The sequence below is a fragment of the Squalius cephalus genome (genome assembly GCF_949319135.1).
Source record: "Squalius cephalus genome assembly, chromosome: 6".
NCBI lineage: Eukaryota > Metazoa > Chordata > Actinopteri > Cypriniformes > Leuciscidae > Squalius > Squalius cephalus.
The window spans coordinates 43,987,185-44,012,899 of record NC_137127.1 but is presented as its reverse complement, the minus strand read 5'-3'; the positions used below and the strand labels follow the sequence as shown (position 1 = coordinate 44,012,899).

Below are 25,715 nucleotides of genomic sequence, written 5' to 3'. Positions count from 1 at the left end.
TGGCCCGGTTTCACAGACAGGGCTTAGATTAAGCCAGGATTAGGCCTTAGTTCAGTTAGGGCATTTAAGCTTTTATAAACGTTCCTTAGAAAAAAACAACAACTGATGTGCATCATGAGACGAAACAGTGGCAGTGACATATTTTAAGAAATGCCAGTGCAACTTGCTTCCAGTTAATACGGCTCAAACATGCATTTTAGTCTGGGACTAGGCTCAAGCCTTGTCTGCGAAACCGGGGAAGAAGTTATTATGAAATTACATACGAAAAGTTCTAAGTGCGTCAAAAAGGCACTCCTAATTGGATTTCATATCAATTTAAACTGCAATACATTTTAAGTTCACACTTTCTTTTAAAGTTTATTATTTCCATAATTACTGTTTTTAAAAGTATGCTAGTGTACTTCTTCAACATTAAAGGTTTGTGTAAATAAACTGGGAAGACTGCTGGCTGGGATTTGACTCCAGATGTGTGTGTTGGATGAGAGTTTTTCGCTGTGTGATTGAATCAAATGAAGGGTTACAGATCATATAATTTTCTCAGGCACTGTAAGTTTTCAGATTTTGTGCTGGCTTTTGCTCCTCCTCTTTCTCTGCTTTCTGGAATCCAAGACATTTTTAAGAGCAAAATGAATTCAGGCCCCCATGTTTTTTTACAGTAACATCGCTCCTTGTTTGCCCTCAGAAAATCAAGTGGATGCCTGGGGAATGTTTGTGTTAGCTGCCAAAAAAAAAACCTAATACTTCACAAAAAAATTCCTTTAATGAAAGTTTATAGGATTTGTCATCAGACGAGAGTGCAGGAAAAGTTTCATTCTAAGGGTTACAGGTGTGTTTATAAGATGTGAAGTGTGTTCTTTTTTGCTCTGAAAGGCAAACCTTTATGAATCATCTCGAGATGCTTCATCATTTGGTTCAGTCTGAGTTGTATATAAATCACAGCTTGTCCCTGGATCTTCTTTTGATGCAGTGAAAATGTAAATCATAGAACGGCTCTTCTGACAGCCAAAGAGAACGAAATACATTTTCCACCATTAAACTACAGCGGACTGTCAGAATCATTGTGGGAAAACATTCTCTATGAGAAAAAATCCACCCATCATTCTCTAGCATGTTAAAACAAAGTGCGAGTGGAAATCAGCCGACGCCCCTGAACTCAGGAGTAAAGCAGCTTCTTGTGAAAAAGAAGTATGCTTAATTTGATCAAATGTGCACCAAATCTTAAAAGTATGTTTTTTAAAAAAACTGTACTTGCCAATAATATAATAATTAATTAAAGGCCATTTAAGTGTACTTAAATATAGTACACAACACATTCATGACTGTGTTTCTTAACATACTGAAGTATACTTAAAATGTGCATTGAAATAATGTAAAATTCAAAGTTTTACTGAAAAGTGCAGTTTTAAACCATCATTTTAATATTTTTTTGTTATGCTTGTTAAGTACTTATTTTATCACTTGTGTTGACTAACATACTAAAGCACATGTACTTGATTATAGTTTCAACTGTATGTGATAATATATTTTTTATATAGTACTTTTGTATTAAAATGTATTAACTATTATTATCATTATTTTATTTGACAGAACAACAATAAAAGTACAATACTAACATTCATGTTTGCCTTAATGTGCTTTCAAACGTTAAACCATTGAGCTTTTGGTTGTGAGAACAAGATATGGCTTATTGCGATCATCAAAAATTGCAACCGTTGGAATGAAACTATGTTTTCAGTTTCGACTCACAAACTGCTACTCCACACAAACTCTGCATAATTTGCATTTGGAAACAAAACATGCGCCAACCATCTTGCCAAATTTATAATGAGAATCGTTTAGAAGTCTGTTAACAAAGAGAAGCGTTATGGTCTCCCTGCAGTTTTCCGCAAAAAATAATAGCTCAATGGTTTAACGTTTGAAAGCAAATTAAGGCAAGCATAAATATTATTATTTTAATTTTACTGTTTTTCTGTAAAAAAAAAAAAAGTATATATATATATATTGATATAATTATTAACAATAACAATAATAATATTTCTATTAATAGTTTTTTATAACATATATTTTATTATAATGTATTATGATTATAATGATGATTATTATTATTAAATACTTAATTTTTACAATAGCACGTATTGCAATAGTAAGCCATTTCTTTAATAATTGAATCAAATAAAAATATTTTTAATAATAATAATAATAATTGTTGGGCGGTTCAGGATTTCTTTCTTTTTTGTCTATAGCTGATCACATGTCTTGTTTTGTCTTCACGACTGCAAAAGAATGAAAGTGATGTCAAGAAAACCCAGAAAGATCCACACTCAAGTGTTTAGGCAATAAACTATATTTATAAATAAAACAATTTGTTTTGTTTTGTCATAAAACAGTGTACAGTGAGTATTAAATTGAACCATTTAATACTGTTTTCCAATAATTAAACATGTGATAAATGCATCTGAGAAAAAACGATCATAGGTTTACAGAGAAACAATAAAGCAGAGTGCTGATAGTTAATGAAGACAAACATTAACATATTAAGTACTGTGTTGTTTGAGGAAGAGTGAGAGAGTGAAGAGAGCTGCTCTTCATCACATTATTATAGTGCATCATCAGGTTCATTCAGGGGTGCTGATAATATTGAAACATTAAAGGTCCATTTTGATCTTCATCACTGCTGCAGGTTCAGCACACGTAGAATATTACAAAGAATAACTGAATATCTCCCAAATTAATTTCTTTAAATCAACATCAAATCATAATTGACTTGAGCTACTTAATTAATAAAAAGTCCCTGGTCTTATTGTGCACAATTCATTGGTTCACGTAATTAAAAACAAAAACAAAAAAAACATCATGTATCATGTTTAATAAATTCATTTTAACCCGAAGGTAAGGCAGACTTTAAAAGTCCTGTCTGTAAACTTAAAAACTCTCTTTTTTTAACTCTCTCTCACTCTCCACAATTATTAGCAGAAAATTAAAAGTCATAAATACAAAATAATTGCCAAAGAATCTATCTTTTGATAGCGTTTGTCTTTTTTAAAATCATTAAAAATGATTTGTTCATCCTTTAAAAAGCAAAAGGTGATTTAGAAGTAGAAGATTACCTCACTTTTCTTCCCATGTCTCATGCTTTTCTTTCATTTTGCTTGATAAACAGATCTTAGCTTGAGGATAATAAACTGGTCAGAGGACAAAATATTATAAAATGCAGGTAAAGTACATAAAAAGTACACAAAAACCAGCAAGCATTCAGCTTCACTCAGACTTCATCACTGCATCCCACAGAGTCACCATTACTCAGAGCACTCCGGTCTCTGAGGGCATGATGGGATGCGTGATCTGTTCCGGTCTTCTTCACTGAAGAAAGTGCAAGCCACAGGACACAGGAGGGACATTAGGAGGGACACTCGGCGCGCTCCACCAGCTAAAATGTCAATGCATCTCTTTCTGGTCTTCCTCCTCCTCTTTCTTTCTTGATTTCACATGCCTGCGCATGTTGAGTCGGCCCTCTGGGTCACCTGAAGCACATCACATGACGTCGACGAAGAACTCGCTGGGGTTCCCCATGGCCATGCGGAAAGATTGGCGCGAGGCAGTGAGTTCGGGTGGCACCGAGGACAGGTCTCGGTCGGGAGGAGAGCCCGGTGCTGCTGCTGAGGGCGTCTGTGGAGGGAGGCCGGGCGGTACACACACCAGGCTCTGGGCGTGAGAGTGTGTGCTTCGGATGGTGTGTGAGCTACGCACGCTGTGTTCGCTAGGGGGCGCTGCAGAGCGTTCGCTGGGAGCCTTCTCTCTTTTCTCGGACTCGCTGCCACTGCCAGATCGGCCTCCAGACTCCTGCGTTCCAGCCGCTGCCTTCGCGTCGTTTTTGCTACCGCTGCGATTCGAGCCGCTGCTTCGACTACCTGCGAGCGAAATGAAAGAAAGGAAAAGTGAGACTTTCTGTTTTTTCTAGTGATCGACCGATGTATCGGTTTACCGATATTTTTCCCGATATTTAAGCATTTTCTCATAATCGGGTATCGGTTTTGTAATATCGGATTCGCCGATAAACGGCGCCATCTTGTGGCCGTTTTGAGAATTCCGCCATTGCAGTCCGCGTCTGAGGAGATCAGTCAACAACAACTCTGTGCACAGGTAAAGCATATGTTCTGCTTGCTTTGCTTTAATTATTCAACTTTATTTAACATAACAGACACGCAGAAATGAGATTTGAGACATAAATGCCTGATATAGTTCAGTTATGCAGCTTGGCTCTAAACAATTGTGACGAACTCATGGAGTCACGTAGCGTAATCCGTCATGTCCTGCCCCAATAAAGACGTGACTTTACATGAATTAAATAAAACAGACATGAATGAGTGCATGTTGAAAATAAAAGCGCTGAATTGAATTCTCTATCTGTTGTATTTGATCACCATTAGTCTCGGAAAAAAAAGTTTGTTCATACTGAGCACTCACTGGGTTGATGACAGGAATGCTCAAGTAGCCTACGGCCACTGAATGAAACTTTTGACAAGATTATCTCGTTTAAACACCCTAAATTATATTATCATTTACTACATAACCATTATTTCGCTAATACAAATCTAAATAAATACCACTCTGTGGAAATTAATTATTTATTATCTCCACGCGCGATCGCGGTTGAGTAGCCTAAGTTATAGTTCTGTGTAAATGCATAGATAAAAAGCACTTTGTCAGAAAGGATTTCATGATCTAGACAGACAAAAACATTATTAATAATTAATAACATACTAGTTGGAAAATGCAAATATGCTGTTTTGTTTGTTACTTTCCTGACAATGTTATATTCCAGCTAATATTATTCAGTGAATTAATATTACCCAGTGAATTATTCCTCACTCTTTAAACCTATTAAACGGCACATAAACCTTCTAAAACTGTTTAAAATGAATTACATTTCAATACAAAAAATACCTCCAACATGTGGAACCACTTAAAAATACATCACTCAACTATCTTTGAATATATGTTAGAATAATTTTTGTGCTTTATTTTTTACCTCATCAAAGCTTTTATTTTTAAACAAAGACACTTAGTAACAGTGCACTTTATTTTTTGGACTCCTCTATTTATTTGTGTATAAATATAAAGTTTTTTTATGCAAGGAGGGAGTGATTGTTATAAATAAAATGGTTTGTTCAGTTCATTTGTGTTGTAATAATTGTGTCAAAAACAGAAGTATAACAATAAATAAATATCGGTTCTGCATATCGGTAATCGGGCACATAAACATGCAAATAATCGGTATCGGTATCGGTTATAAAAAAGCAATATCGGTCGATCACTAGTTTTTTCCATCACTGAATTCGCCTCATGAATTGATGAGGGTGGAAGAGTTCAGTGCAGGGTTGGGATAAGGATTATTTGCACTCCGAAAGTGATTTTCTGGGGCATTTTTGAAAAATAATTACCTTAATTAAATATATCTGTGCCGTTTTCTTTTGTAAAATATTTCAATTTAAACAATGAACCCATAAAATTGAAAATTCTGTCATCATTTACTCATCCTCAAACCTGCATGAGTTTCTTTCTTCTGCTGAACACAAAAGAAGATATTTTGAAGAATGTCGGTAAACAAACAGTTGATGGGGATGACCTATTGACTTCCATAGTATTTTTTCTCCATACTATGGAAGTCAATGGGGTCCATCAACTGTTTGTTTACCGACATTCTTCAAAATATCTTCTTTTGTGTTCAGCAGAAGAAAGAAATTTTGGGTGAATTTTCATTTTTGGTTAAACTATCAATCAGGGTACTAGTTTGTAACTCATTTGATCAACATCAACAAAAGCCATCTTTACCTTGTCAAGTTGGCACAGAAGCTGCATCTGACGTGGCATTTTTATGTACACTTACAAAGACTGTTTAAAGCTGCTGGCATCAATGGATTTACACAACAATTGCATAATGTTATGGGATCAATGTAATTTTAAATATCCTACATAAAGTATATAAATGATAAATAAAAAAAATAAAAAAAAGTAACTCATTACGGGGTAAGGCTGAAATATTATGAAAATTCATATAATATTATGGTTATAATGCTGTGATTGTGATTGGTTATAACGTGTGCGATTGGTTATAATGCTGCAAAAACAGCATAGTGAGCAGATCTAAATGTAATGCCTCAATTGACCCTTCTTATTCGTTTTTACATTTCATTTTAATCACGACTAATCTAAATGTCTCTGATTGGCCAATGAATTCATACAGAAACGTGTGATTGGTTATAATGCTCAACGCTGCAAAAATCCATGTACTAAGAAATCTTTGAAATTGAAGAATCAATTGACACTTTTCATTTATTTTTACGTTTCACTTTAATCGCAACAGTCATAATAAATGTAGTTTAATTGTATAGAGGCATTACTTGCCCCCTTATTTTGAATTTGAGGGGCATTTTTGTATATTTTGGTGGTATTTTTGCCCCAAGCCCCCAGGTAGGATGCAGTCTCACCTTCGCTGTGAGGGCTACCGGCGCTGCCGCCCCCTGCAGTGAAGCTGTATGTGGGATCGTGCACTGGATGGGGATTGTACGGGTGAGGGATCGGGTACTGATAAGGGAAGGTGAGAGGCCAGGGAGCCACCCCAGCGTGGGGCAACGGGGCCAGAGTGTCCTGGTCAGACGCCCCACTAGAACCATCATGGTCATGCAAGGTGAGACTGGCCATATCTGAGAGAGAAGAGGAACAAACAGGAGGGAAATAGAGTTTACTCCAAATGAATAAATAAAAGATGCTTCAACGTGAAAGAGTGGGGAGAAATCTAAGATCTAAAGATCATGCACTCACTGCCACAGAGGTCACCAAAGATGTAGTAGCACTGTTCAGAGAAGGTGATCTTGTTGACAGTGTGGCGGATGTAGCCGGCTTTTAACAGGTTGCTGGCGTATTTGCGTGCCTCCCGTCTGTCAGTGAAGCCCTCGACGTGATGATACAGCCAATCCACCACGTCTGAACCTGATAGGAAAAACGAATATTTCAGCTCTGAAGACACTGTTGTCCGAGCAGAATATGCACAGGTGTAATTCATCACATTAACTATCAACATTAACAACCACAAACCCTCCAAATACTGTTTGTCTTCATTTTGAACAGCGTTTTATAATTAAAAAAAACCTAACATTTGCGTAATGTTTTGGTGCTTGAAAAGTATACTATATTTCTTAAAGAGATAGCTCAACCAAAAATACGAATTCTCTCATCAGTTACTCACCCTCATATAAATGAGTTATAAACGCAAACAAAGATTTTTTTATAAAAAAATAATCCATCTCTGTGAGTTCGAAAGTTGACGTACGCACAGCCATCATTGTTTTAACCCATCAACCCCAGTGGATGAATTAATGTCTTCTAAAGCAAAGCGATAATTGTACGTAAGAAAAATAGTAATGTTTAATAATATAAACTATCACTTTTGTCCAACTGTCGTATGTGTTTTTAAGGGTTGTAAACATAAGCGCGTTGTGAAGCTCACGTGAGAAGTGAAGCAGAAGTGCTGTCAAGCTTCACAACACGCTTCAGAAGACATTGATTCTTCCACATGGGTCGTACGGATTAATGTAACGATGACTGTGTGTGCTTTTTGGAGCGTTGGCATTTCAGAACCTATTCACTTGCATTATATGGACTCCCAGAGATCAGTAAAAGATCCCTATAAGTGTCTAAATACATTTGTATGTTGATGTTTTAAAATTAAAAAAGTGGAAAATTACATCTTTAAAGTGGGCATGATGTTAAAAATCACCTCATCTATTTTATTGTGAACAATTCATCGGTGCATACATTTCATTTCTTTTATTATAACCTCGTAATGTTTAATCAAAATGTCATAACTGGATCTTCCAGTGAAAACGACTTCTCTTTGGTGACACACACAGGACTTCCCCAATCATTAGTCACTTAAATCCTCCCCTGAAAGCTCACGTTCATCTGCCTCCACTTTTGAGTGTCACGTCCACATTTCAACATCCAATCAATCATCCAATCTGATGAATAGAACCAAGTCCCGCCTACTTTTGGCCTTTTTCGCTAATCCGTTACGCTCAGATGTACAGCACAATATGGAAGAAACAATCTGTTGCTACTTCCATTTAATTTCTTTTAAAAGAGATACAAAACACCACCATAGATGGTGACATCCATTTATGTCAAATATTTCAATTCTTTGAAATGAATTATTATTCAGAACAATTATGGCTGTTACCAATCAAATCAAATACAAAAGTGGCTGTAAACTGGATAGATACTGAAAATGATGGAAAAATGTAGATAACAGATTTATTTTTGGTGGTAATCCCCCCCCCCCCCCCCCCCGATTACTTTCTGAATATTTAAGATTGAGGGTGCCGTTTTACCTATGAATGCATTTGGGATGGTAATCTTCAGCCACATTCTGTCTCGCACCTCCAAGCCTGACTCTGGCGATGCCATCGCTTTGGCTATTGCTGCCATGTCACTATGGATGGACAGATGGAAATCCTCGAACCCTGCAGAGTAAAGCACAGTCAGAAGGTGCAGAGCAGTCCACAGATGTGGGAGAGTTACAAAGATGTGCTCCGTGAGAACATCAAGGTGCTGTAGCCATTACCAACTGATCTGAGAAGAGTTTCTGATTTCTCAAACATTACAAATTTAATTTCCCTTGAGAAAAAGAAGTGTGCTTAATTGTAATCAATGTGCACTTGTAGTGTGCTTCAAATCTTAAAAGTATTTTCAAACAAATGTACAACCCTATTTCCAGAAAAGTTGGGACATTTTGTAAAATGCAATAAAATCAAGATTCTGTGGTTTGTTAATTCTCTTTAAAATGTATTAAAATATTGTATTAAAATTAACTAATAAAAGTACAAAGAAAAGATTTCCAGTGTTTTGCAACACACTCCAAAAAAGTTGGGACAGAGGCATGTTTACCACTGTGTCACATGAACAACTCACTGTTTGAACAACTCACTGTATCTGTGTCCGGTGGCATTTTGACAGTCAAAAATAGTCGATCTCCGAATGCAACGTAACAGGGAGGAGAGTAAAGATGGAAAGCTCCTAAAGCTTAGTTCCATATAAATTCACTGATAATTTGTTGTTTTGTCGTTAGTGAAAATCAATATTGACCTTGTATTTGAAAAAGGATCCTCATATAAAAAGCAATAGTAAAATTCAGAGTCAGTTCATTCACATTTGGAGATCGACTATTTTTGACTGACAAAATGCAGGCGGACACAGCTACAGTGAGTTGTTCAAAATCTTTCTTTTTAGTAAACTCTGTACACAAACAATGTTCTCAATGCTCGAGTTCATGTGTAGAGCCCCTGGTGACACTTCCAGCAAAGTTTCATGTTGTGTCGAGCCGTCTTAGTGTTTTAAAAATAGCGATTTTGATGCTATCATAGAAGTGCCTCAAGCACTCCCATTCAAAAGGCAATTTGACCGAAAATGAAAATAAAGTCAAACTTAAAAGTGACGTTTCCATTAGAATTATGCTTTTATACAAAAGTTTGCATTCTGGCGAGAGTTACCCTTTAAAGTAAATGATTTCCGTTATAAGTATTCTTTTGTATGCAAATATGTGCTTCTTTTCCACAAGGGTGGCCCTAATTTCCAATATACAGTTTTTGTATTTCATTCAAGACAAATCACTAATTTTTGATTTTCATTTGACACACTCAGTTGATAAGGGCTACGATCGAAACACAGTAAGCAGTGGACTGGCAGATGAAGTCATCCTCTGGCGACAGACAGCGGGCACAGCAGAGGTGGACTATGGGAAGGGCGGGTGGATAAACACTTACGCTCAGTCTCTGGAATGGAGCTTGTGATGGAGGAGCTGGTGGAGGTGATTGTACTCATGGAAGGGCTCATACCGTACACTGGGTACGCCCCCGTCATAGCGGCCGTGTGAGACACCCAGGCAGCAGGGTCTATGGGACGGATCGGCTCACCTGGACAAACACAGGGGAAGCCAACAGGCCTGGTCACTTGCTACCAAAAAGGTCAAGAACAAGTAAAAGAAAGCAATTTAACTGTGAAAGTGAAATGGTTGCGATAACCACTTCAGGTTGACTTGAACAGCACTGTAACCCAGCATCTCTCTTACTTCTTGGGAGGGTGAAACAGCTACGGGGGTTTGGATCCCAACATTTGGCCACAGTCAGTATGATGGGCCTGTAAACGTGAAGATGCGCGATCATAAGTAGCGTCACTGCTGATATAAATATCATCTAGCCCGTAACATGAGAAGCGAACATCACAGCATCCACTTCTTACCCAGGTTTATGGACAATCTCTCGCAGCACCCTCACTGCATCATCATTACTCATGTTCTCAAAGTTGATATCGTTCACCTACAACACAAAAGCAACTCTTAGAAACTCATAGAAACAGCCAAAACAGACCATGACAGAGTGACTGACCTGCAGAAGCATGTCGCCAGGCTCAATGCGTCCGTCGGCAGCCACCGCACCGCCCTTCATGATGGAGCCGATGTAGATCCCTCCATCACCTCTCTCATTACTCTGCCCGACTATACTAATCCCCAGAAAATTATACTTCTCTATAGCAAGAGAGAAAAACAAAATGGAGAGATGAGGAGCAGAGTATAGATTTAGTATAATGAGAGTGCTGTAAAACACTATTCACAATTTTTATTTTCAGAAACTTTCATTAAAATTTAGTCACATCAGAGAATGTCTAATAAGGGGAGAACTTCCAGTCTCAGTGAACTTCCGGCTTCTGAACTGGTTGCAGTTCCACTCTGGCTCCACATGAGGGCGCTCACAGGACGAGTGCAGAATGAATGGAGGTCTATGGCGCTATACCCCTCAAAATCCACTTTTCTCAGGATATCATTTTTTGTCTAGTAATTTGAATGTTGTATTCGAAAGGATATGCAAAGAAATTACATATTGCTGGGTGTTAGATTTTTTAGAGTCACTTATTTGCTTTAAAAAGTCTTTTAAAATGTCAATGACGTCATACACATCGTACGACCAGAGATACTGCTTTACGGCAATCCTTCAGTCGCTTTCGCGCTTTCGCGCTCTGCACTTTCTTTTCTCTCGAGGCATCGACAACACAGCTGACACAGGTAAACACATGCGCTAGAAGAGTTTTTGTTTTGTTGTTTTAAAAGACCATGCCGAAAATACACACACACACACACACACACACACACACACACACACACACACGATGCCATCAAGCGGTATCTCTGGTCGTAATCAGTCCTTCACTGACCAATCAGCGTTCATTAGCAGAATGCTAGCGTGTTATGGGCAACAACAACTCAACCTGTAAGAAATCGAAAGGACATAAGTACTCGTTCATTCAACTTTCGACCTATAACCCATGTTGAACTCGCAAAACCTACAATCAAATCTGAGATTTCTCAACGGCAATCGGGTGAAAGAGACAAATTTAGCCGTCTAGCGCCATAGACTCCCATTCATTTTGCACTCATGGGCGATCGCCCCCAGTGGAACTCTGGTGGAACTACAACCAAAATTCGGTACAATAGGACTTAATAGGGAGTGGCGAGGCTCTCCGTAGACGGGCTCTGGTAACATCCTCAACCTCTTGTATGATCTTGTGTGATTAAAAGAAGACTTAAATAGTAAATTAAAAGAAACATACGACATTTTCTAAATACATGATATAGATCTTATTGTGAATAATTCATCCGTGCACATGTTTCTTTTTTTTTTTTTCAATTGACCCTTCGCAGGGAGCTTGATTGACAGGCGATCTAACCAATCATAATCCGCCATCCGCCATTTTGTCCGACAAAGCAGTCAGGAGAGATAGCAGATTAACATGGGAGAATTTGAACTTGAAAAACGGAGTGTACTGACGCCTTTCCGCGGTTAAAACAACATTCCTTCTTATGTTCATTCATATTTATTTGATGCTATAAATTAACTAGAAGGAAGAGATGATCGGTTCACGAGCAGCTTTAACTGATGCTCTACAGCGATCTGTCAGACACATTTAAGAGCCACAAAACGGTATGTATCGTTTAAATTTCTTTTAAAAAATGACCAAATTTGAAAGGTGAGACTTTGTTTAATATGTCTAATATCAAAAGTAACCGAAAAGTAACCTGGTCCGTCCTGTCTGTCAGCGTGTTGTCAGTCTCCTCTCTGCTCCGCGATGTATTTTTCACTGCGTGAGAACATGGTGTAGCGTGAGAGCAGCGTAGCTTGTCGGGCATAGCGACAGTAACTAAGGGGGGCGGGTCTTTGCGAAGGGTCAATTGACCTTTTAATGTTTAATAAAAATGTCATAACTGGATCCTCTGGCAAAAATGACAAACTTCTCTCTAGTTACGTAGGCAGGACTTCCCCATAATGTTGTCTACTTAAAGGTGCAGTATGCAGAAATGTTCAATAACCGTTTGTTAACTTTCACACGCGGCCCCTAGCCTTTAGCAGGGCTTCTGGATCTCGAGCTTCAGACACGGACTATAAAGTCCCGCCCTGACATGCACCGCTATTGTCTGGAGCGACACACCCACGGGCCAAAGGTTGCAACTCAGAACAACCAATGCATAGAACCAAATCCCAGCCTACATTTTTATTTTTCAATAAGCCGTTAAGCTCGGAAGAAACCTACAACTTTATTGTCATAGATCCAATAGCAAAAAATGTAATGTCAAAGAATTAGTTCATACTTATGCAGTGATGAACAAAAATGTGTAAAAACTGCACACAAACAAACAAAAAACATAAACAAAACAAAAAACAGTCCCCAGTGTGCACACATTTTTTAATTCTTCGGTAACGATTTTGTGCTATGGGATCTTGGACTTCAGGCCTTATGTTTTTTTAATTTAATTTATTTCAAATTTCAATTTGATTTGGTGCGCACATTCTCCAATATTCTTTAGCTACCTGTGTCTGATAACTGAAGTCTCATTACTGAAGTTAGTGAATTTTGTTCATGTTGTCTTTAAAACAGTGGCGCATGTTCGACGGCAGACACACAGATATACATACTCACCCATGTTTAATGTGACAGTTATGATGTTCAGAGACATGGTGGAGTCAGTTATGCTGCTGAACGATGAGGACTGGAGAGATCGAGAGAAAGAGAGCGAGAGGTGAGGACACACTTAAAGAGACAGTCAAACACTGATAGCCGGACACAAACACAATGTTTATCAGGCACAGGAGTCTCACCCTCTCCATCCTGGGTGCTTTGGGTTTCCGTCTGCGGCGCCGATGGCGTCTCATGAGACGTGACGATGTGCTCTGCTCCGTAGAGCTGCTGAACCTGCAGTGGCATCACAGATGAATCTTCAAAACATCATATTTAGTGTCTTTTGTGCACATATAATGCACATTACAGTCCTCTCAGCTCTGATTGGACCTGATAGTCATGTGATGCTTACCATCCAATCCTTTGAATTAGTGTGGTAGTGTATCAGACCATGGAAAACCATGCTTTGTGTTGGCTTTCCAGAGCATGTGATTTGAATGTGCATTAAGTCATCTTCATGAGGAGATACGTTTGTGTTTAAAGGAGCCATATTCTATACTTAACATGCATAGTTTCTACTCTTACAATCTGTCTATAATTTCAACATGCCTACATGCAAATTACCTTTGTTAATACTGACCTCTGTACATGTGAAAAATACCAGAATAGTTTAAGCTTAAGCTTAATTGTCATTAAAATTTTGTAAAAAATGGATTTTATTATCTTTATGCAAAAATACTGTACATAAACTGGTAGGACTTTTTGCATTTTTACATTATTTTCAGGCCATCATCATTCCGCCCCATAATTCTCATTACTGTGATGTGAAGAACATGAAAAATAAAGATTAACATATATTTTATTTGACTATTATTAACATTATAATGTATACATCATGGTTACTGTAATAAAAAAATAAAAATAAAAAAACGGATTCTATTAGTGTAATGAAAATTATCATGATGAGAAAGACAATGCCAGATGCATTACAATATTGTGAATTGGGGCTAAATCTGCTTTATTGTGCTTTAAAAATAATCTGACAATGCAAACAATTCTCAAGGTGCTAATAGTAGAGTAGACTGCTTTTTCTCTTTACAGTCTGACTGACCAACGTGCATTTTAAGTGTCTATTACCACAATAGTAGACCGGCAGAGGAAAAAAACGATTTGTTTCCACTAATGGCTGCATGAAAGCAGAGAAAAAACTGTGCAGGAAATGTTGTTCATTTAATGGCCCTGTTGATGAGTTTTCATATACACTGTGTGGTCTAGGAGCTTTGCATTGTGAAATTCTACATACATAATGTCTACATCAGACTTCCGTTTTAAAAGAGCCAGAAAAATCCTTGTTTTTCATGATGTGGTCTGTTGAAAGTCTCTCAGCGCAAGTCTCACCTGCTGGCCGAGTCGTCCTCCTCGGAGTCGAAGAAGCTGGTGGTGTCCAGCTCACTGCTCATGAGCGTGGACGAGCTCTCATAGCCCGCGGTCTCCTGCCTGCGCTCCGGCCGAGAGTGACCGTTCAACCGGCCTCCTGCAGCACACAACACACAACACTCAGCAAACAAGCTTTGCTCACAAAACAGCCAGGGCGGACCTAAGGAAACTCACCATGGTCATGTGCATCTTTCCTACGAGGCCTTTCTCTCTCCCTCTCTCTGTCCTTCTCTCGGTCTCGGTCTCTTCGCAGCGATGGACCGACCTCAGGCTCGGTGTCGTCCCCCAGGTCATCCTGACTTCCTGCGGCATTCGCACTGCATGAAAAGCGGAAATAAGAAAGATGAAGGCTGGGTGTTCAGAAGACAGGCAGTGATACACACATTGCTGAGTGACACATGCCACACACACACACACACACACACACACACACACACACACACACACACACACACACACACAATTCACACTTGTAGGCTTTTTAAAGATAAGCTAGTGATCTGTGAACAACATTTCTGAACAGGTTCTACTTAAAGCAACACCACAGCACTTTTCCTCTTCGGTCCCCCTACAGGTTGGAAGCGGAATTATCCATTACCGCTGTCGTAAAAAATTTTGCCTACCGCCGTACGCACGCTATATTACGGAGAATCACTTTAAACATGCAGACGCAAGACAATTTGATGTGTTCCACTTCATATTTAATAAAACAATATAAAATATGATTCGTTAACAATGGTCTCCTGGTGTTCTTCTAAAACGAGGGCGAGCCACAAATCCGTGAGTACAGTTTACAAACCCGTGGGAACGGATTGCGAAAGCGTGGGCACGGTTTATGAATTTGTGGGTACAGATTGCAAAAACTGAAGGCACGGTTTACAAATCTGAGAGCGCGGATTAGAAACTCGTGGGTACGGTTTATTAACCCGTGAGCACCGAGGGAACAGTTTGAGAATTCGTGAGTACAGTTTATAAACTGAGCGGACGGATTGCAAAACCGTCGCCACGGATTGTTTTTTTTTTCTCCCACAGGTGACTTCCCGGGCTCCGTACTATTTGTTTATCCAGCACTGGTTTTGGAAATAACGATGTCCACAGACAAGGTAAAGTATGTTGCATGATTTTATTAAAGTATGATGTACTGCGACATCAGAAACAGCTCCACTTATCGGCTATAGTAACGCTTGCTGTAAAGCAAGTCAAATTTGTCGTTTCTTCTGTCTCATTTGAACTACAGATCCGCTACTCGATCTGGCAAACTAGCATAGTGCGGTTATAGCCGATAGAGGGTTGCAAAGCGAATGCAGAAGTGCCGTTCAACCCTGTTACGAGTTGATGAACCACAGATACGATTTTGGAAACATTATTTTAAGCCTGCCTGAAACGCTCTGTTTTAGCTCTTTTAAAAAAAGCCCAGTCTGTTGTGATTGGTCAACCGCTTAGAGCGCATGCCAGAAATTGAACACCCCTTACTATAATCAGGTTTCAGCTCCCGAAGCATCATGGGCTGTAAACAGGATTATACTGTATCAAGCCCTATTCGGATGGGACTAGTGTAACATAGAGAGTTTGGGTAAAGTAATAATAACCAGAGGTTCTCTGTGATTTTAGTCCCATCCGAATGTGCCATCTCAGTAATCATTACGGACAATGTCAGTAAAGATTATGGCGACTTCTACCTTCAGTAAAAAGGTCCGGAAAAATTACCTCAGGTATTACTAATCCCGTGCGAATAGACCCGCTGTAAATATGTACGTAAATATTTAATCATTTCCTGTTTAAAAGTAGTTTTCTGCGGTTTTCAAGTATGGAGACGCTTGAAAAAGCATTCAGTTGCGTTTGAGACGCTGGGACGAGTCTGTGGCAAAACTCAAGTGTTTTCCACACCATTCAGATCAGAAAGAAGATCGAAAGCACTTGTTTGAGGCACGAAACATCTTTTAGCGTTAGGTAATTGCCTATTACAAACACAATCCAATCTGAAGTTAATTAATACATCGTTCGACCGAACATAACTGTTTTATATATATAAATATAGGTTATGTGTATGCGCACGTGATATCAGGAAGCAATGTAATACACACATGACGAGAGGAGAATGACGGCGATGCGCAAATCGAGTTACCCCTCCCACTTCTGCTAGTTTACTGAGATATCTTATCCCGTGCGAATTGGCCATTAATATTACAGACGTCCTGTGGTACAATTACATTACTCCATCTACCAGAGTAAAGTGAATCCAGTCCGAATAGGGCTATAGTCATAGAAATGATGGCAGGACAAACAAGGCGTTTCAGGATGAGATTAAATCCCTTTTGTGTTGTCTTTGTGCTTTGTAACTTTCCAGATAGTTTACATGCACAAACAGCTGTATTACACTCTAAAGTACACAAAAATGTGTATGTATTAACAAAATCGTACAATTTACAGTAAACATTCACAGTGAAAATGATCACAAATAACCATTCTCAACTCAGAAAGTTGTGATTTAAAGACAACTCCAGTTTGTGATTTGGCAGCATACATGTCATCTGAAGTGTTTGGGGTAAAGCACAGCTTCTGTGTGAGAGGATCACCAGCAGAGGGCGCTCACAGGTTGCTGCTGTATTTCTCTTAACTACATTTGGCTGTGTTCACTCACAGTGCATGAATAATTAATTAACCTGGACACAAACACACTCTCACACACTCTCACAGAGGGGAGTCATGCTGCCTGACAGACAGAACAGGAAACACACACACACACACACACACACACATAGACAGGAAACACCAGCAGGACAAACAACTATGCACACACATGTGGTTACACGCAGATAAAGAGACCTACTGACCAACAATGCCACAAACAGACCTGTGGGAAAAACTCCAAGCCTGGAGGGCTACACACTGACACAGGCAGCAAAACAACAAATATCAAAAATCTATATAAAAAGGGCTGCACGGTTTTGTCAAAGTAAATCACATTGGTATTATTTTGACAAACACTGAGTGTGAAATTTGAACTGTGAAATCATAAACATTTAAAATCACAATAGAGCGCAACAATAACCGGCCTGGGTTCCTGAAGTATTTTTCTCATTCAATTTCTCCATAGAGATTTTTAAAAAATTCAATAAAGAATAAAGCCATGAACCACATGAAATCAAACAGATAATATATCCGTTATTTGCAATTAAAATAAAAATGTATTATAGTTTAAAGTTAAATTAGCTGAAGAGTGTTTTAGACACACTTAAGTAGGACTTGCGTACATCTTTATATTTATGGTTAAAGTGCACTTAAAGTGTACTTTAGTATAATTTCTTCTATGCCATGTATATTTAATGAAATATATTTGTAATTATATTTGTAATAAAGTTGCAATTTATTACATTTAAAATAATATTCACTTTAAACGTAATCCCGAATAACACGTAATAATCAAGTACTTTACATGTGCTTTAGTTTGTTAGTTAAAACAATTAAATTATTTAAAATTGACTTTAAAGTCAAACTTTAATTTTATATTAGTCCACTTTTTAAGTTACTTAACACACTTAAGTCTAATTAAGTGTATTAAGAAACGGTCATGAAAGTGTTATTTATTAGTTATTTATTTAAACTATAGTCTTTTGCAGTTTAATAAAGTCCATAACACAGTTCGATTATCTGTGCTGCCATAATAATGCTTCACCTCCACCACATCTTTCTCTTTCTTAACCACTTCCACGTTCCCATCAAAACAAGCACTTAAAGCAGTCGATGCCTTTGTCTGTAAAACATCAATCTAAATTGATGAGCGTGTCTTTCTATGAGGGTCTGTAGGGTTGATTAGATTTACAAGTAATGGGGTCCTCGGCTTATTGGAAAATGTAAACGCACAGCTCTGAGACTCGCACAGCTCCTCTTAACACACCTCTTGTGATCAGGCAGATGTCATTAAAGATATTGACGTGCTAGCGCTCTCTGGGTTAGGGCTCTGATTAGCTCACATTAGAGGAAACTGGTGCCTTTGAGACTGAAGGATAATGAGAGCGAGTCAACACCGAGCTCTTCCGGTCCCTAACCACCTCCAGTGAGTGTCTATCGGATAAAATCACACACAATATTTAGCAGTGGTTCCCACATTTTTCCCCCTTTTGTAGCGATAAATATTTTCAAGCCCTTCACCTACTGTACATGCACCCATAAAGACAGTCTCAGTCTCTCGAAAAACATTGTAATTAATACAGTACTACATCTTCTCATTGTGTTTGTGATGTGCAATCTTGTTCGGCTTCAAACTATCAGAAGCTAATATTTTGAGGCACACAACACACTGGGGTCTATATTCATACTCGTCGTCATCATATTTTCTTGTCTTCAAATCACTATCTACATCGGATGTAGGGCTGCACGATGTATAGTTTTAGTATTGATATCTTATCAATCATTTTGTGAGGAGCATTTTGTTAAATATATGTACTAGGCTATATCACAAATTCATTATATTTTTACTTTACCTGCTAGCAATGTCTTCATTATTTAATTGAAGTTATAATAAATCTGTCGTGACAGATTTTTATTATAGTTTTATTTTTTTATCATAGAAGTTTTATTATAGCTACTGTTTAAATGTTAATATTTCAACAACGAATTGGAATAGAAACAATTATATCATTAAAAAGTTGATGTAAAAATGCCTTATGTGAAATTTAAATGTCTGTATAAAATGTTAACAACATTTGCATGTTGACATTTTTGATTCATTAATTGATTATTACATAAATTATTAAATATAAATTTTTCTTTTATTTTTTAGCTAAATGAAAATTTCAATTTCAGTACAAAAATCATTTTGGTGCATCACTACTAATATCAATTGAATCTGCGTTATTTTGGTCTGTCTGTGAACAAGCTAACACACACACACACACACACACACACACACACACACACACACACACACACACACACACACACACACACACACAGACACAGCTGTAGGGTTACTGACTGGAAGGAAGGGGGCCTGGAGTCTCCGATGCCTCCTGTCCTCTCCAGAGGGGGCGGCAGATCGGCCTGAGTGTCTGCACACACAGATCCTCCGTCCGAACCATGAGAGCCGTCTGCAGACACCAGCTGTACAGAGACACAGAGAGAGACGATGAAATTAGCTTATCTACAGCATCTGTGACATGGTTGATAAGCCTCATGTCTCATGCTAACTAACCAGTATACAATACCTGTCACATGTGGGTTCAGGAACACAGAAGAATCAGGTTCCAACACGACGTTTAAAGATAAATATCCACAAGGAAGGCAAACAGGCAGGGTAACACACACACACACACATTGGGTAACACACACACAGGGTAACAGTGATCGGACAGAGAATGAATGTGAAGGACCAATTTATATAGCAAACACAAATTAGGATGATTAATAGCTGACACATATGAACTAATAATGAGGAACGGGAAAACTGAACAAAGGAACACATGATGAACATGAAAACAAACTAAAAGTCCATGATAATGAAACATAATGTGACAATACCGTTCAAAAGTTTGGGGTCGGTAAGATTTTAAAATGTTTTTGAACAAAGTTTCTTCTGCTCACCAAGGCTTCATTTATTTGATCAAAAATACAGTAAAAATTGTAATATTATTACAATTTAAAATAACTGTTTTCAATTCGAATATAGTTTCAAATGTAATTTATTCCTGTGACCAAAGCTGAATTTTCAGCATCATTACTCCAGTCAGTCTAATATGCTGATTTGCTGCTCAAGAAACATTTCTTATTATTATCAGTTTAGAAAATCAATTGTGCTGCATATTTCTGTAGAAACCGTGATACATTTGTTTAAGGATTCTTTGATGAATAGAAAGTTCAAAAGAACAGCATTTTTATGAATAAAAAAAAAAAAATGGAAATATGAAACATGATATACACATGATCTATACACGGCCACTTTTAATCAGTTTAATGCTGAATAAAACTATTAATTTCTTTCCAAAAATACAAAGACATTACTGAATGATATGATATTTAAGTTTTGTGGCTATACTTTGAAAATTGTGTTTATCCCAGTGCAATAGATTTCCATTGTACAATTATAACTGAAAATGTGTTGATAGAGCTGAACTTGTATTTAACCTTAATTTAAAAGTGCATTGCCTGCTTTTCTCCATGTTTTAATCTCAGCAGTTCTGAGGGCCCAGCAGGGATGTCATAGTTTAGGAGGGGAATAAATGATTCAGAATACCACGAACCCTGTAGTAATGATCATTAAGAGTCTCTTGGAAAGAGAGCATTCACATCCTGTTGGACAAACAGAGAGCCTCTTATGAGACCACAATGAGCTGCATTGGAGTCCCAACACCACCCTAAATCTGATTGAATCTTCTTGTTATACATGGGATATTTCAGGAGTGTTTTTGCACTCACCCTGTGACTTCACTTAGATAATTCAATCACAACCAACATGGAAGAAGACAATGTGCTTTAAGAAAACAGAAACACTTCCCTGTCACAAATACTCTGTGTAGTGCAACCCACAAATAAAAGTACCAGACGCCTGTTGCATGAAGCCGGTTTCAGTTCCTACCCTGGCAAGTTTGAGCAATTTTGGGCTCAAGACATATTTGTCAGTCATACATAATTGAAACAAGTAAGATTTCTGGAATAGTACTAATAAACTAAATGTGTTTTAAAGGGGTCCTATTATGGCCTTTTACGAATTCTTGCTTTTGTTTTTGGGGTGTACTAGAATATGCTTTCATGCTTGATTGTTCAAAAAACACATTATTTTTCACATATTTTACATTATTACAGCTTCTCTGTCCCTAGTCTGGCCCGAACACATCGTTTAGTTCCGGTTTCGATGAAGCCCCTCCTTCCGAAATGTGCTGTGATTGGTTAGCTGGTCAAGTGTGAGGTGATTGGCAGCATTTAGCGTGTATTTGGGAAATGTCCCGCCCCTCCATAACAACGAGTTCTGCTCTAGTGTAAATATTTCGGCAATTTCAAATCTGATTCAGACCCTGACAATGTTAACGAACAAGAGGAGCATCCAGAACGGATTTAATGCACGGATTTTGCAAGCACGGATTACACAGGACATTTCAGAGTGGTATGTTTTTCTAGTGCATTATAGGTATGATATCCACCATTTAATCATGATATTTGTCGGAAAATTATGGTTATATAAATAGTAATCCATCACAAAAACATGGTTAATTTTCCTAAGGGGCAGTGAACAGCCTTACAAAAGCAAGAGCTTACAAAAGCTATCGTAAACAGCACTATATCAACACTAATGTTGGCTGGCAGGCGAACACATCAACAACATAAAACATATAATTGGAACTGTCAATAGAAAACGCAACTACAAATAATAAGACATACTTACAAGTTATCATTGCACAAACAACAGATTGTCCCGACAAAGTGGAAACTGCCCCATTTCAGGAGAAGCTTTTGTCTGGTTCTGGAAGCTGTTCTTCGTATAATGTGCAGCGCACAGATAAACGTTGGGATTATAATGTTCAGGAACAGTGTTTAAAATAAATTTACCCATTTTAAGTTTGTCAGCCTTAGGAAGGTCAAACAAATGAGTTGTGGAAAAAGCAGCGTCTCTTTGACATAACAGCTGCTCATCCAGGCCTTGTCCGCTTTTCTGCGTATTCTGTGGGCGGGGATTATTTAAATGAGGAGCATTATGACTACATAAAGCACGGAAAAATCATGTTGTAGTCCAAACGAGCCGTCCGTTGTAGTTCTTGAAAAAAGGATTCTGTTAAATAAAATATCTCTCTATGGAGTGGACTTTGAGCTTTGTAACCTTGCAGATCTTTTTACACAATAACAATAACACAGACATTACACAATACCTAAAGTGGGAAAGCATAATAGGACCCCTTCAAATACACAATAACCAGGTTTATATATTTATCATCAATATGTCCAATTTGATTCAATCTCATTTTAACTAATTGAATATTGCTTGTTTTACAGCTTGCCATATATTAACCATGTTCATACTTCTTAATTGAATACATTTCATTGTTTTAACAATGAACAGATGAATGCTGATTCTAAGCAAATGGAATAAATGCAAACTATTAGTTAATAAACTAAGCCATGACGAGTGCAGACATCTTACACGTTTCATTTATGTATGACTGACAAATATGCATAACATCAAGTTTATTAGTTTATGTAGTTAATGTAATCCAAATGGATGGAAATTTTATTGGCAATTCAAATACATAAATCAATGAAGTTTTTCAATGAAGGAAAAAAATGAGGCCCAGGCTAGTCTAAAGAGGGCGTCCATATCTTGTAGAACTGATAAGGCAAATATCACCTTATCCTAACCCTTAACCAAGGGGTCCTTGATCACTGATCTACCACAACAAATTAGTTTTTTTGGCAGCAAAATTTAATATATTATGGAACTTCCTGTTGGCAGACTCTAATGGAGTGACACTGGTTCTAATTCTAACTGATGGATGCCAAATATTAAATTAAATTTTAACAGAACCATGTGTTTTAGCTGATATGCACTACCAGGTGCTGGAAGTGGTGCAGTACCGCTCTGACCACTAGATGTTCCTCGCTCCATCACACTTTAATCTCTCTCTCCATGGCTGCAAGTTCTCTGACGGACAGAGCCAAGTCCCTCCCTGCCCGAAAGCTTCCACAGGCTCAGCTCAGCATGGGAAAGTTCCTGGTGTGAATCTGAAAGGGGGCAGTAAAAGGACGCACATATTTCCCCAGCTCCAGGCTCCTGTGTCTCCTGGCCGCCGTGTTGGAAAAGCGCATCTGAAGATGGCAGGGAGTAAAGCAGCGATAAAGAGCACACCTTGTGTTTCTCCGTGGAAAGGGAGATTTGAGAGACAGGGATCTGGCTATGTAGCCGCTCTGTGTGTGTGTGCTTCAATCCATATGAGGAACTGTTTGTTTCTCTTGGCTGAAAAAAACAGGGTGTGTGTGTGTGTTTGGAAAAAAGTCAATCAGAGGGAGGTGGTGTGAGTCTGACTGACTATAGAATAAAAATAATAGGGAATGTGTAAGTGTGTTTTTTTTACATGTGCATTCAGCTGTAAATTATACAGAGGAATGCAAGTGCATTGAAATTGTGCTGCCAGGTATGAGTCAGTGGCAGTAGAGTGTATGTGTGTGTGTGTCTGTGTGCAGGTGTATATTTCTAGGTTTTCTAAGTCCAACTGAAAACTGAAAACAACTGTATAGTCTTAAAAATAAAGGTTCCAAAGGGGGGGTTATAGCGAACCATCTTAGAGTGAAGAATATTTCAATAATCTGAAGAACCTTTTCCAATGGAATGTTAAAGGTTCTTCATGGAACCATCAATGCCAATAAATGTAGAGTGGGACTTGATTTCAATTTGAAAAGGATGTTCTGGATCAGCACAGCTCTATGGAGTAACACACACTGATGAATCATTCACAAACGCCACGTTGGAAGAGACGGGTGCATTTAAAAAGACTAAATCCTGTAAATTATCGCTGTGTGTGGAATACAAGAGTCACTCGTGATGGGATGACTGACATTGTAACAACCATAGCAACAGTTTGGTGTCTCAGAGATGTCAATAAATACATGAATGCCAACAGCTGAAGTGGTTTGGTGCTATGATGTGTTAGTAAGTCCATTGTATTAGCGTCCAGCATGAGGGATGTTTATTTGGACAGACCTTCGACCCCTCGATCTTGACCAAGGAAGGGAGTCTATTCAACATGTACACTTCAGGCAGATACATAAACCACAATGCACCATGATTGTGACGTCACAGCAGATTGCACTTAATTTACCCCACCCCACACAACTCTAGTGTATGATATTGGCATCATTTTGACATTTAACCGCATTTAATCCTTGTTGTAGATACCTTAAGCTGACTGTTTCGTTTGTGTATTTTTTAATATTTAATATAAATATTTTAGTATTTAAAATGAGTTTATTTAATTTTTTAACAGGCCAAGCATACATGCAGGCATATAGAATGGTGCATAAAACAAAATAATAAGGAAAACTGTAAATAATAAATCAGCTCCATAGCAGATTCCAAGTGATCGGGGGCTTGTAGTTTTTAAACACATTTCAAGGGTTCTGCCAGTAGTGGGCACTCATGCAACAAAAGCAATGACATACATTGAGTGAACGAAACAGAGGGAAGTTAGCAAGGGAAGGGCATAAAAAACTGGACATGAACACAGCCCTTGAATTGACCATCATAAGAAATCTTTGCCAACAGCCATGTGGAACGAAAAGCCCTTCATGAAAGTAATCAGTCGCTGACTTCCGTTGGGAACGGCCCTTCGAGTAGCATCTCCTTCCAGCAGTGGCCTTCAAGGGCGTGTAAATACCATTAACTCGCTTAATATTCTCTCCTGTGTCTCTGGGACAGACAGAGGAGGAGCAGATGTTTGCTAACCACTAAACACTCGCGGTCAATTTAACGCATCCAAACACACACTCACGCTTGACTGACTGATCTCCGAGCTCCCGTGTTCAGAGACTCACACTTCCCTCACACCTGGGCCTTCTAATCAAACCTTTACCGCCAACATCGAGATGAACGGCCCTGTTTCGTTCTGAGGTTAATGAAACTCAAGCAGGAGAATTGAGATGAGGAAGGTCTATACAGTCTGTAACTCACCCATGACACAACACGTCCGTTGAAACACGGTAGCTTGGCGTTGTCATCAGAAATCTCTTCCTTCACCACCCTGAAGAGACATAATGAAACGACAGGTCTGTTGAAAGTTTCACCAGATGATTAAAACATGATTTTCACTCAAACTATAAACGAAAGCAGTTGTCATGGATAACAAATCCTCTTTAATTCTGCTTAATTATATTATATGGTTTTGTTCGAGATCAAATGTAAAACACAGATACACAAAGAAACTCGACTGAAGAAAATGTGAATGTTCTGCCTCCCAGTTGCTGTAGTGTTGAAGCTGCTTGCTAGGCATTTTCTATAGAGTGCAACAATCGGGTTTGGAAAACGATTACGATTGGATTTTGAACGATAACTTATAAACCTTTAAAGACAGGCCTACTGTAAGCTAAAGCTACAAGGCTGGTAATCGATGGTATTTTCTTCTGGTGAAGCCGTAAGCCTGCATGATTTTAACTTATTCTTAAAATAATCGTGTTTGACAGCAGAATTCGTGGTAAAAAACTACATTACCCATGATGCTGTACATTACACCAAATTGAGAGTCAAAAAAAACAACACTCGCCAAAATAGCTCTTTAGCTCCGCCCACTCCAATGAAG

General features: G+C 38.3%; 1 protein-coding gene across 1 annotated transcript in view; it reads right to left on the bottom strand.

The window, feature by feature from the left end:
• Positions 1 to 2,328: 2,328 nt before the first annotated feature.
• Positions 2,329 to 25,715, bottom strand: part of dvl3b (dishevelled segment polarity protein 3b) — a 35,313-nt gene continuing 11,926 nt past the window's right edge. The window contains exons 2-15 of the mRNA XM_079873796.1: positions 25,091 to 25,160; positions 19,418 to 19,542; positions 14,614 to 14,756; positions 14,401 to 14,536; positions 13,203 to 13,296; positions 13,024 to 13,093; positions 10,440 to 10,579; positions 10,294 to 10,370; positions 10,124 to 10,191; positions 9,819 to 9,968; positions 8,388 to 8,519; positions 6,823 to 6,990; positions 6,489 to 6,704; positions 2,329 to 3,908 (exon numbers count right to left, since the gene is read on the bottom strand). Of these exons, the coding sequence (XP_079729922.1) occupies positions 3,532 to 3,908; positions 6,489 to 6,704; positions 6,823 to 6,990; positions 8,388 to 8,519; positions 9,819 to 9,968; positions 10,124 to 10,191; positions 10,294 to 10,370; positions 10,440 to 10,579; positions 13,024 to 13,093; positions 13,203 to 13,296; positions 14,401 to 14,536; positions 14,614 to 14,756; positions 19,418 to 19,542; positions 25,091 to 25,160 (1,966 nt within the window). The 3' untranslated portion in view covers positions 2,329 to 3,531. The remainder of the gene's footprint in view (positions 3,909 to 6,488; positions 6,705 to 6,822; positions 6,991 to 8,387; positions 8,520 to 9,818; positions 9,969 to 10,123; positions 10,192 to 10,293; positions 10,371 to 10,439; positions 10,580 to 13,023; positions 13,094 to 13,202; positions 13,297 to 14,400; positions 14,537 to 14,613; positions 14,757 to 19,417; positions 19,543 to 25,090; positions 25,161 to 25,715) is intronic.